General features: G+C 48.8%; 1 protein-coding gene across 5 annotated transcripts; it reads right to left on the minus strand.

Moving 5' to 3' along the window:
• Window positions 1-1,373: 1,373 nt before the first annotated feature.
• tom1l2b (target of myb1 like 2 membrane trafficking protein b) lies at window positions 1,374-13,247 on the minus strand. Of its 5 annotated transcripts, none has more exons than XM_084669997.1 (14): window positions 12,793-13,247; window positions 12,259-12,343; window positions 11,396-11,474; window positions 10,198-10,347; window positions 9,373-9,507; window positions 9,067-9,243; window positions 8,705-8,955; window positions 8,385-8,436; window positions 6,826-6,997; window positions 6,522-6,645; window positions 6,161-6,236; window positions 5,012-5,071; window positions 4,356-4,392; window positions 1,374-4,246 (listed from the first exon to the last, which is right to left on the minus strand). In XM_084669997.1, the coding sequence occupies exons 1-14, from the start codon at window positions 12,842-12,844 to the stop codon at window positions 4,086-4,088; spliced, it is 1,611 nt and encodes a 536-aa protein (XP_084526123.1). In that variant the 5' UTR covers window positions 12,845-13,247; the 3' UTR covers window positions 1,374-4,085. The 5 variants fall into 5 exon arrangements, 4 of the variants coding, with proteins under 4 accessions (XP_084526123.1, XP_084526124.1, XP_084526122.1 ...); XR_014729507.1 differs by having other exon boundaries at window positions 4,135-4,246; window positions 4,356-4,817; XM_084669996.1 differs by having other exon boundaries at window positions 4,221-4,246; window positions 4,785-5,071.
• Window positions 13,248-13,376: the final 129 nt, after the last annotated feature.

Below are 13,376 nucleotides of genomic sequence, written 5' to 3' on the forward strand. Positions count from 1 at the left end.
GTTGGTCTACACATGCAATGCAACTACAATGCACCACAGCTCTGTCCAACAGACACACACAAACATATAGACCGTTATATAGTACACACATATCAAATCCACTGACTATGTGGTCTTGTGTGGTTCAGACCGGTGACTGAACATGGTGCTTGCTACACCTTGTGATTCTCAGTAAGACCAGGCCATTTCTGTATTTTAGCCACTAGAGGGCTATCCCTGCTTGGCATGTGAGAAGAGCTGGCATTGAAGCCAGGGGAGGGAGAGGGACTGAGGAAGAACATATCATGATCTCTTGTGTTCATGGACAGCTCTGATGGCTGATACCTCTGCTCTGTGGAAGCCATTCCTGCGAGGGAGACATGATGAAAGATGAGCATCCTCGTCGCCACAGATTAGAGAATGTATTATCAGAAAGTGTTGTGTCAGTGCATGCAGTCTAAATCCTGACACACGCATCCTGCTTCTGCTATCACAAAGCCAGGAATGAACTCCAACTAGTTTGTTGATTCATCGTTTTATATTGTTTAACCAACCCCCCCGATTTAAAACACATCCGTTGCCTTTCTCCAATAATTGTGAGGCCTGGAGTGCATCTGTTTTAGGACACAAACACCCTAACCTTTAGCAGGCTATTTGATAGGATACAGTACGTCTATGTTAGGACACACTGTGCACATCATTACTTTCATCTTAGTTTCAATTGGTTGATGATATGATAAATACATTGCACTGGATAGGAAATGGCTCTCTGTAAAACATGGAAGTGAAACACGTTAGATATTCCAGTCATGATGAAATGACACACAAGCCGGTATTCAAAGAACACATCAAAATTACCTCAAGGGATCCAAAGTGGCATCAGCTATGAGTTAGGATTGTAGAACAGGACGGAGCAGAGTAAACCAAGCCTAAAACCAACACTGGGCAAAGTAAATGTGTGAACGAGTCTTTGTACTAGCCCACACGAGAGACAGAAAGAGAGGGGGAGAAAGAGTGGCTGACAGAGAAAGAGAGAGCATGGTGGGAAAGAATGACACACCCCCTCTTATTTGACCGGGAAAACCGACCATAGAGAGAGGACAGACTGAGAGAAACCATGTTTTAGAATGAGGTGATTCCCATCAACCAATGGGAGAGCCCTGGCCCCCTCCTCATCCCCCCTCAGTGAAGAGGCAGAGAAGGCCTTGGGTTTAGGAGGGTAGGAGGGGTTTCTAGGCAAGGTAAATAGGATCTAAACGGCAACCTAACCTGCATTACTCTGGACTGGAATAATGGAAAACATTCACTAGCTAGCTATATAGACTAACACTGGATTACAATATATTTAGTGTAATCTGTATTAGAAGTGTAGTACAGAAATGCAAGAGCCAGAATGCATTACACACTGCTAGTGTTTTATTGGAGTTCAACACATGCATGAGTCTGAGAGAAAGAGAGAGTAGACAGCAAGAAAAAGATGGCACACACTCATGAATGTCCCTTTTACTATTTCCAAACAAATACATCAGACTTTCAATAAGTGGGTATAGGGATGACAACGTTATATATAAATGAAAATGCTCTTCAATTTTGACAGTGTATGCTGGTGAAAGCATCCTAAAGCAGTCCTTTCCTTTAACTGTTGATACAAAGTGCTGTCAGCATTTATTCAACCAATAGCCTTGCCAGGGATACAGCCTGACCTTGAGGGTAAAGTACACACACACACACACACACACACACGGAATGCAGTAAAAACACTGAATAAAACCCAAGAAACCCTTTCCACGGTGACAATATACACGTTGTTTTAACAAACAAAAGGACACACAAAAACAACAAGACTCCCTCTCAAAGGTAAAGTAATTTGCTAATGAGTCAACGTTTGCTAGAATAAGATGTTTGTTGTTCACCGGATTCAAAAATCCTGGCGAATCCTCCTGAAGGATTTCCAAACACTGAAGCAGACGCAGAAGACTGGATGCCAGGAACCCTTTGAACTCCATAAACAGTAGCAATATTAAAACATCTTTCGACACAATCAACATGGAAATAATAATTCATTTATCCCCCCTCATAAAGTAATTAGTTAATTTCATTCTGTTTTTGTACAATAAAACGATCATTCAAATACTGCTAGATCAAGAAAATAATGCTTCATAAATTATTCCTACACTTGTATCAATAACGTTTTCTCATTTATTACAGCTAGCATATTTATAGTGTCCCAACACGTTCCCCTTATTGACAACAGGCATACAAAGTGGGCTGACGGTGGAGGGTGTACTAGTAGTGAGCTCATTGTGACTGCATAACTTCAGTTCAGTCCTTCAATGCCCATTTGAAAACCGTGGATATATTAGTGTTATTCTAAAAGGTTAAACAAGTCAAGCATGGGCTTTCTGCATACATGACAGAGAATTGCGCTGTAATGCCGTGTGAATGGTTTCTAAAAGAGAAATCAGGCACGTAACTGTGAATCAAGAGATAGATTTCGTTTGTAAGCCCTACAAAGCCTTCAACAACAACCAATCAACAGACACCCAAAACTTTGGTCCGTTAAACGCAGCTGGCGAGCGAGTTACAGCACGGCCATCAGACTGAGCTCTGTGTGAAGGCCGGCGTCATCGGGCCCACCTGCTGGCTTGATGTACCCTCATATCTATCCATGTTCATGTCCTCCCTCATCTCATCAACAGGACTGGGCTAGTGTTTCAGCATGTGGATCAACACCAACGTGTTTGGACTCAAATTACTTGTTAGTTAGCCTGCAAGCCCTTCAGTCAACAGACCAGAGCCATGTGACTGAGGACCAAAGCCATGTGACTGAGGACCAGAGCCATGTGACTGAGGACCAGAGCCATGTGACTGAGGACCAGAGCCATGTGACTGAGGACCAGAGCCATGTGACTGAGGACCAGAGTCATGTGACTGAGGACCAGAGTCATGTGACTGAGGACCAGAGTCATGTGACTGAGGGCCAGAGCCATGCATTGTCTGGTCATGTTAATGATTTTTGTTCAGCATCAATCTAGAAACAGTGCAATGTAAAGCAAAAACAAAAAATCCTATATATAGAGATAACAGAATTGACTGTCGATTCCTTTTCTAGACGGTAAGTAACTTAAAGTTCAGCAGCTGATTGACTTCTCAAAAATTCTCTTCACACTGAACTCAAACTCCCTTTATCTGTCCCTTTAAAAGCTTGATTCGACACACACACAAACACAACCTTGCCGATTCTTGGTTCTACAGCGGACCCAGACCCAAAGCACCACAACAGCATTACACCCCAACAGGCTCCGGGGGATCTGAACCTGGACCAGAGACTGTGTAATGGACTTGGTTGGGGAGGGCAAGAATTACATACCTAAAAAAACCCAACACAATAAAATAGTCCAGCATATTCCCTATTCATCATATCTCCTGAATGTATATTTATGACGTTACTCCCCCTACACTGGTGTCTTTACAGGTTTGATGCTAAGAACCAGTCCCTTTACCTCTCTTTAGTTCCCTTTGACAAATGGAAGTTGAGTTTGATTGAATGGTGGGGGTTTGTCCGTGCATGCAACAAGGTGTTTTGAGGAATCGGCTCCAGAAATGGCTCCGTGTCACCAAGGCAGAACAGGGTGTCTCATCTTAAGGAGAGACCAGCCAGTCCATCCATCCGACAGACAGACAGACAGGGTAGGGTTGATGGTCTTGCAGGGTTCAGTGTGTTACAGCCATGCCAGACTGGTAGGTGTCATCATCGGGTAGTGTATCAAAATAGACCAGTCGGTGGGAGTCGTTTGTAGTGTAGCAAATTCAACGGAAACACAAGTTTGTATGGGCTGACACGTGTGTGTGCACGCGCACGTACACACACACACACACACACACACTCAGAATCATCAGGTGGACGTTCAGATCGAGATGATCAGATGCAGATGAGCAGATAGACGGATGGTGTGTGTGTGTGTGTGTGTGTGTGTGTGGGTGTGGGTGTGTGTGTGTGTGTGTGGGTGTGGGTGGGTGTGCGCAGACACCCAGCACTCTGGGGACAGTGCTGCTGGGCTGGTGGGGCTGAGAGACTCAGGGCTGGAGGAGCGGAGAGGATGGGTCTACATGGCGAACAGGGAGTCTTCCGGCCTGCTGGCCTTCTTCCTGCTGCCTCCTGGCGTGCCCTGCCCTGCAGCTGCAGCTAGGTCTCCACCAGGGGGCAGTGGCAGGCTGGGCACCATATCTGCAGCCTTGGCCCTCTCCTCCAGGAACTTGTCGAACTCTGCAGGACGTAAGCAAACGGAAAGCGGATATTTATGGAAAGGTACGGGTGCACGGGGAGAGGGTTTGGACTGGGAGAGAAAGAGCGGGAGAAGGGAAAAGCCTCTTACCTTCACTAGTCACGCCCTCCTCCCCTTCATCCCCTTGCTGTTGAGTAAAGGAAACAGGTTATATTCTTGTTTGGAATTTGAGAAAATATTTCTTGAGAACCCCACACACAACTGCTTTTCATGGATTACCCCACCCTATATTCCATATTCATAGATCTTTAGAAAAGGACAGACTTCCAAGTATTTAGCCGATGAAGAAGCTACGGTGACGCAGCTGTCCTCTATGCTGCAACTCACAGACAGCATAGATAGACCCCCACACACACACCCTCCAGAGAGATCTCTTCTCTGGACAATCATGACAATCTATTCACATTGTGCCTTCAGATTCCAGGGCCACACCATCATATGCAAGTTACAGCCACACCCCCATGCACCCAGCCTGGCAGGGCAGAGCCCTCCACACTGAGCCCGCCCACCACAACACACCGTTAGTAGCTGCACAGGAAGCTACGGTGGATCCTGACACGTGATTGGTTAGAAGGGGAACGGAGGGAGAAAAGTGTTACAGTCAGCTCAAAAAGAGAGACGGGAGAAAGAGAGAGAGAGATAGAGAGCGAGAGAGACAAGAAAAAACGAAGAGATGAGAAGGAGAAAGGAGGAGGGAGAAAGAAAATAAGGAGGAAGGAAAAGGCAGAGGTATAATCATGTCTCACCACATCAGCACCGAGCCACTCCTCTATGTCATCCATGACAGAGGACTGACCAACCAGAACCTAGGGCCAAACAGACATGTCCCCCCAAAACAAAAACAAAGAAAACATAAGAAACAAAAAAAAGGAAAAATCAACACGTCTAATGAAATGAATAAATAATTTCAAACTGAAGGAAAAAATGAAAGAACTCATGATGATATTAACACATTTGGTTGGCAATGGTGAGTTAAAATTCAGAGTACACCTCAACGCTCCTTAATGTTTGATGGAGCACTGTCAAAGGGACACACACACACACACACTCGTCATGCTTATTCCAGGCATTGCCCGAAATGGTGCGGAGAGATGACCAACTCATTGGCTATTTAGAACAATATGCTGGGGTGTGGTGGGTAGAAGGCTGAGTTCTACGTAACTGGGAAGGTTATGAAGAAGTACAGCAGAAACCACACAAACACCAGGCCACACACACACACACACCTCATCTGAAACAAAACACAGATTGTTTGTTATCAGTTGCAGATAGGACCTGTTTGCAGGTGCAGCAAGAGTAATAAGTCAGATAATATCTAGGTCCAGCCCAGATAATATCTAGGTCCAGCCCAGGTAATATCTAGGTCCAGCCCAGGAAATATCTAGGTCCAGCCCAGGTAATATTTAGGTCCAGCCCAGGAAATATCTAGGTCCAGCCCAGGTAATATCTAGGTCCAGCCCAGGAAATATCTAGGTCCAGCCCAGGTAATATCTAGGTCCAGCCCAGGTAATATCTAGGTCCAGCCCGGGTAATATCTAGGTCCAGCCCGGGTAATATCTAGGTCCAGCCCAGGTAATATCTAGGTCCAGCCCGGGTAATATCTAGGTCCAGCCCGGGTAATATCTAAGGTCCAGCCCAGGTAATATCTAGGTCCAGCCCGGGTAATATCTAGGTCCAGCCCAGGGAATATCTAAGGTCCAGCCCAGGTAATATCTAGGTCCAGCCCAGGTAATATCTAAGGTCCAGCCCAGGTAATATCTAGGTCCAGCCCGGGTCCTCCCAAACACTGAGCAAGGACGATGCACTGCTGTCTCCAGGTAACACGCAGGTCCACAATAACACAACAACACAGCAAGCGTCCAGGTAACACCCCAGTCCAGCCCTGGCTCACTTACCCCTCCTGCAGTGGGCTGCCGTACCTCCAGAGTGGGGGGCAGCCCTGCTCCTGGGACACTGTCCTCCACGGGAGCCCTGGGCCACATGGGGGTCAAGAGAGAGGATGAGAAGGGGGAGCAGATATTATACTGTATAGGTTCAAGGGAATCAACCAGTAATGTGTGTGGCTAGGGCTAGGGCGGCCCAGTGACTAACTGAGCAGTAGGAAGACCTCCCCAGCTGTCTGAGGGAGAGAGCACACACACACACACACACACACAGACAAACAGACACACAGACAGACACACAGACAGACAGACACACAGACACACAGAGGCCTGGCAGCTGACAGGAAGTGAGAGGTAGCGGGCGTGTCCTTACGTCCTGCGCGGCTCCGTCGCGGCGCCGGTCCGGGTCTGGGCGAACATGTCAAAGTCGTCCTGGGCCGGAGGCTGGCAGCTGGGCAGGGAGCTCAGAGTGCCGCTCACGCTGTCAGCACCCACGTCTGGCGAGCGCGCGCACACACACACACACACACACACAGAGATACACACAGACTCACATTATTGTCTATACGAGGGATGGAAATCGGTCCCCACCAGCTACGGAACACACAGTGGTTAAGAGGCTGTGCTGTAATGAGAGCAGCAGGGCTGGCCCAGGCCAGAGCAGCAGCAGTACACACCGAGGCCGGCCAGTCTGGAGGCCAGCGAGGCGGGGGACGAGGGCCTGGCAGCGGGGGCGCTGAGGGAGGGGGGCAGGCTGGAGGGCGGGGGGGCGTTCACCATGTTGCTGACCACGGCAGGAGAACCAGGGCCCAGGTCGATCAAGTTGTCCTCCGTGGCCTCGCTGAGCACCTGGGGGAGAGAGGAGAGAGGGGGGTGAACGGAGAGAGGGAGACGAGGACAGAGAGAGGTGACTCTCTCCATGTGTATGCTCCTCAGACTACAACTTAGCTACGCTCTGTCAAATGGGACTGTTTCAAGGTCAACAAGCAGGGATCAGTTCCAAACGGAAAACGGCTCATTAGGTTTGGAACTGGGGAGACCCCGGGGCCGGCCGCTGTAAATCAGGAACAAACATCAGCCGCACAAGACAAGAAGGTATGGGCTGGGCTTGGGTGTGTTGGTCTGTAAGGGGAGGAAACAGCCCTCAGCTCACAGCAGAAGCATGACAGCGTCCGCACAGAGCAGAGACAGGCCAGCAGGACATGTGCTTTCCTTAAGGGGGCATACAGCAGCCTGGTGGACACTAACAAACCAGGAAGCTGGGCGGTCCGAAGGTTTTCAAGGTTGTCTGACAGCAGCAGCCATTTACCACAACAACAACCTGAGTCCTGGGAGGTTTCCCCTTAAGGAAAAAGGAGGGGGGCACCAGCATATCCATTAGGACTGTCACTGCACTAGCCAGAACAAATGACTGGTAAGCTGATGTTGCGTTGCTGTCTGGCAACCGACTGCTCAATATGCTCGCAGTTACTACACTATATTAGTTCAATTGGGTTAAAACGATGCCTGTATCATTAATACACAGCTCAAATTCAACACTTTTTCAATTAATTCTTTGGCTTATTTGTGGTAAATACACGACACATGGAGTCCTTTACTTCCGGATAAGAAAATCGTGCGGGGTAGGATGGATCGTGCAGTGACAAGTACATATCCACTGTACTGATCACAGATCAGTTTAGGGAGGAGTGGGCGGCTGCATGGTTATATGGAGCCAGGGGTGGAGAGTTGGTCTGAAGGCTTGGAGCTTGTAGCACTACAGCAGTTCCCAGCAGCTCACCCAGCTAAAACAAGGAGAGGATGTTTGGTGCATTGAGAGGGGGGGGGGGGGGTTAATACTTGCCTGCCTCAGCTAGCCATAAAGACACAGAAACAGAAAGAAAAGGGAGACAGGATGAGTAGTCGGCACATGCCTGTGTGCAGAGACACTGCACCGTGTCACAGCCATGCAGACAGAGACACACAGGCAGACACGCATGCAGACAGACACACTATCAATGTCTGACACATCTCTCCAGACACACAGCTGTTCAGACAGGACTGATGATAGAGAATGAGAGAACAATGTGTGTGTGTGTGTGTGTGTGTTTCAGGTTACGTGAAGGAACAGAGGAGCGAGTGTAGGACAGGGTTACGTATTAGTAAATGTATTTGTAAACATGGAACTAAATGAAGCGTCCAGGAGGAGACCGAGTGTGTGTGTGTGTGTGTGTGAGTGTGTGTGAGAGAGCCTCACCCCGTTGTTGATACCCTGAGAGGAAGATCTTCCAGACCTGAACCTCTCGTACCTGCGAGACGGTAACAGAAAACAGAACACTGGTAGGGGTGCAGGTGTATGTATGAATGTTAGAGTGCGTGAGTGTTTGTGGTGGGTATGGGTAAAGGGCATAGAGGTGTGTGTGTGTATGGAAGGTGGGTATGCGTAAAGGGACACAGAGGTGCGCGTGCACTGAATACGCACCAGCGTGTGCCCTGACAGGTGAGAGTGTGTGTGTGTGTGAGTGTGTGTGTACGAGTGTGTGTGTATGAGTGTGTGAGCGCGGCCCCCTCCGTCACCTGTCGTAGCGCAGGAAGATGTTGTTGAGGTCGTCGTTGACGTGCAGCAGCTCCTCGGTCACCTCCTCGTTGGCCACGCAGGAGATGAGCTCCACCACCCTCTGCTGCATGGCCCGGCACGTGCGGTTCAGCTCCTGCAGCAGCTCGTGGTCCGACGGCTCCTCCTGGCCCGGGACCATCTCTGTCAGCATCTCCGACATCACCTTGGTGTTGCCGCGCACCACGTCCAGCTCGCTGCGGAGCCTGCAGATCTGGGGGCGGAGCGAGGGGTTGTTGGTGATAGCGTCATTCGTTCGCGTGCAGTTCAATGACGACGTGCAGTGTTAAGTGTTTGTGTGTGTGGGGGGGGGAGGGGAGGGTACCTGTTCCGGTGTGGGGTTGATAGATCCCGAGGCCTGGAGGTTGGGGACCTGAGGGCTGGAGTAGGAGGGTGGGGCTGTGTGGGGTACGGCCTGCGGGGGAGGCTGGGGGCTGGGGAGGGGCTGGGGAGGGGCGCTGTACTTGGGCAGGGTGGAATCCCCCTCCGGTGCGCTGGCCAACTGGGGAGGAGAGGAACAGGAAGATGTCAGTGAAAACACCCACACCACTCCTGTTCCAAAGCCTCTTTTTCTCTCACAGTTTGTCTCTCGCTCTCTCTCTCACACACAAATACACACACACACACATACCCGGTGGGGGGTGTGTATGGGAGACAGGGTCTCCAGGTCGGACATGGGGAACTCGATGCCTTTCCTTTTGAGCTCCTCGTAGATGTGGACCACGCCTGTCAGATCTGGGCTGCTCCTGAACGCATCAGCCCACGCCTGGAATGGGCACAGAGACACAAGCATGGCAGTGCCATTAGGACAGCCAACAGCCAACCCATAATATGGAATTTATGCAATGAGGCTTCAAGCCAAGCAGGCACCTCTCAGCGTGTCTGTCGTGTCGACGCCCACGCCCCTGCAGACTCCATCACTGTACAGGTGGAGGGTGTTGTAACATAAAGCGAGCATGGGGCAATGTGATGATGATGTGTGTGACATATGTCATTTCTCTTACTCTATCTCGCCATCTGTTTGTCTGTCTGCCTGTCTCTCTGGGGAAGATAGCTGATGTCATTTGAGCCCAGAGAGCCAGGGCGACCTGAGCTGCTGTAACCAGAGATCTCTCTCTTTCACACACACACACACACACACACACACACACACACACACACTCCTGGATGGCAGAGTGTAGCGCCAGTGGAAAACACTGGACCCCCTCCAGTCTCAGGTAACAAACACTCTAGCCTGATCTCCTCAGCTCAGCTTTCTAAATGTGGCTATGAATAGAAACCCATCATTTGCTGATTAATCGTGTTCTCACGGCTAAAATGTATTGACTTTTGTCTTACAAAAAATGACAAATGCATCTGTGCTGAATTCATCCTAAATCCACTTCCCAGTCACATCCCCAACATCCCCAACACCCGACATCCGACATCCACAATCTCCACCCACACACACACCTACCTGTATAAGGGCGAGCACTTTGTCTTGTACAATGGTGGGGGGGTTGTTCTTCGGTGAGATGATTTTGACCAGAACCCCGTCAATGAAATCTCTGCTGGTGACGAGGGCGTGGAAACGATGACCACAGTTCTTGACGCACGTCTCCAGCACCTGAGGGAGGGGCAGCAGCGGGCGGGTTAGAGGACACGCCCCATGACACGGGGGTTGGAGGTTGTCACACAAAGCTCTTTTTCTGTCTTGCCAAGCACGGCGGCATTCAAATTCAAAGCACCTGGCTTTCATCCAGCATGTGTTGAAATGAGTTATAGCTGTTATTGTTGCAAAGTCATTGAGATGTTATTATTTTTTACCATGCCAATACTGGTCTTGCCTGGTAATATTAAAGACCGTTCATGGCTGTAACCACTAAAATACTGTTAGAAATGTGCACTTATTATCCTTAAGTATCTGCAGATCTTTCATATTAGCACAATTCATCTGCTGCTTTGGATTACAGCATCCCCTAAAATGAAGGAAATGTGAACGTGTGTTCACGTCTTTTCTTCTAAACAGGGCACACTGCGTCACCCCAGCTGGATTCCTGATACATGCTGAGCTCTTTCCCTTCCCCCCTCGTGCCCTCTCCACCCTCCCCTCCCTCCCCTCCCGTCTCTCCACCCTCCCCTCCCCTCCCGTCTCTCCACCCTCCCCTCCCCTCCCGTCTCTCCACCCTCCCTCCCCTCCCGTCTCTCCGCCCTCCCTCCCCTCCCGTCTCTCCGCCCTCCCTCCCCTCCCGTCTCTCCGCCCTCCCTGTCCTCCCGTCTCTCCACCCTCCCTGTCCTCCCGTCTCTCCGCCCTCCCTGTCCTCCCGTCTCTCTACCCTCCCTGTCCTCCCGTCTCTCCACCCTCCCTGTCCTCCCGTCTCTCTACCCTCCCTGTCCTCCTGTCTCTCTACCCTCCCTGTCCTCCCGTCTCTCTACCCTCCCTGTCCTCCCATCTCTCTACCCTCCCTGTTCTTCCATCTCTCCACCCTCCCTCCCTCCCCTCCCGTCTCTCCACCCTCCCTGCCCTCCCGTCTCTCCACCCTCCCTGTCCTCCCATCTCTCTACCCTCCCGGTTCTTCCATCTCTCCACCCTCCCTCCCTCCTCTCCCGTCTCTCCACCCTCCCTGTCCTCCCATCTCTCTACCCTCCCTGTCCGCCCTCCCCTCCCGTCTCACCGTCAGAGCCAGCATCACTTCCCTGTAGTTCCTGTTGCCGTTCAGTCGCTTCTTCACCGCCCTAATGGCATCTTTGGGCCTGAAGACACACAGACAGCCCACGATTAAACAAGGGCCAAGATAGAGAATATTATGGAGGGGTGACAGGGTACAGGGCCATTACACAGACCAAAGTCTAGACATAAGATAAAGACATCATTCTGACTGATGTACAGTAGCTACAACATCTTGTTTTATTTGTTAGGTCTTAACTTGTTGAGGAAACAACAGATTGGAAGATATCAATCATCTTACAATATCTGTTATACATCAAAGCAAGGTGGAACACAATGTGCACGCCGGTTGTCCAGCACCCTCTGTGGCTTCTCCTTCCACCAGCACAGGGTGTGGTGGCTTGTGTAGCCACATAACCACAGACATGTCACACACATTGCTGGGTGGAACATCCTCGGGATGTGACAGAACACAAAGTCCTTTGTGGTACTGTTGTCACACATTCATAGATAAACTGGGTGTGTATAAAAGCAAAAGAAACTAGCTTTGATATACAGTCCTTTCATCAAATATCAAACCATTTGCAAGCTTGACATGCAAGGTTCATGAAAGATAATTATTGGGTCAAATCCGTATTCCAGTCCATTACAGTTGTGATAAGACAAGAACCAGATAAGACTTGGGGAGAGCAAAGACTGGCTGTGTCATTTCCTAAATAAATGACATGCCAATACAAGGAAGGGCAACTGCCGAGTTGAATGTCGTAGTTTGAACAGTGAATGGATTGATCAGTGAACTGATTGCTCAGTGCAGGCCCCTGGTATAATAGGTGGTTAATCAATAACTTGATCCTCTCGCTAGCTACTCACCCATCTTCAGTTTCATTGATTATGTCACATATTTCCATGTTGAGGGTCCAGTCCTCACTTTGTAGTGAGCCATCCGTGGCTCTTTCTAACAAGGGACAAATAGCACTTTTAATTTGTAGTAAAATAATCATGAGATGTGAATACAGACATCTGGAAGACTAGCACAGCAGGCTAAGAGCTAATGGTAATACTGTGCTTGGTTGGCTGTCTGGCTATCGAGCTAACAGCTAAACTATTCTAGATAATTGTATTCATATGTATGAATGATCTATTCCACATTGCATTGGATATGTCTAACTATATTTCTAAATGTTTCTTAAAATAGCTACAGCTATCAAGTTAGATAGCTAGCAGGATAGCTGGCGAATCAGCTAGCCGAGCAGCTAATCATGCTAGGCTAGCCAGCTGGTGTACAGCTTTTAAGTACCATGGCTATTTGCAAGTCTACTGGAAAAGCTAGCAAGCTACCTAACGACAAGACAACCGCAGGGTCACTACAACGGAATATTTCTAAATGTATCAAATATGACATACCAATGCAATGCCCCACTGGGGTACTGTACGGGTTTCCCAAAAGGAACTCCATCTTGGTCGACAATAAACAATTTGTACGAAGTCACAGTTCGTGAGGAAGACGCCATAAGCCTCGCCCACACTTTTTTTAATCTAATTGGTTGAAGAATCTTTCTTGTGAATGTGATTTGGGAATTGAAATGTCTATCATGTGGACGTTGTCCATTGTAAATAAATGACATAAAATTCTGAATTAACGCATCTCTAGCTAAATATGTGGGTAATACAATTGTAATGACTTTATCACTTATAGCATATAGCCTACCTTCTCTTCGTTATACCAGTAACATTACGTTGTCTGATTAGAGATCTTTAACAATCTTATTTTAAACGATATTTCACTCTGCGTGTATGACAATGTACTTTACATATTGTATCTTTCCTCATAGTGCTGCAATCTTTTGTTGTTGTCTTTGTTAGCTTTATTTCTTTAATAGCACAGTTTGGAAGAGATAAGAAAGCAGAGAGAGATAGAGAGCGCGACAGAGCGAGAGAGAGAGACACGCTTTAAAAACCTGTTCTGCATTAAAACCCAGACCCTTGCA

The sequence above is a fragment of the Hypomesus nipponensis genome, chromosome 13, assembly GCF_054491055.1.
Source record: "Hypomesus nipponensis isolate SF chromosome 13, ASM5449105v1, whole genome shotgun sequence".
Taxonomy (NCBI): Eukaryota; Metazoa; Chordata; class Actinopteri; order Osmeriformes; family Osmeridae; genus Hypomesus; species Hypomesus nipponensis.

Coding starts and splice junctions, on each gene's coding strand:
- tom1l2b (XM_084669996.1), bottom strand. CDS start 12,844: ATGGAGTTCCTTTTGGGAAACCCGTACAGTACCCCAGTGGGGCATTGC. Junction 8,956..9,066: donor TCAACCCCACACCGGAACAG/GTACCCTCCCCT, acceptor CTCCGCCCCCAG/ATCTGCAGGCTCCGCAGCGA. Junction 8,437..8,704: donor ATCTTCCTGCGCTACGACAG/GTGACGGAGGGG, acceptor ACCGTCTCGCAG/GTACGAGAGGTTCAGGTCTG.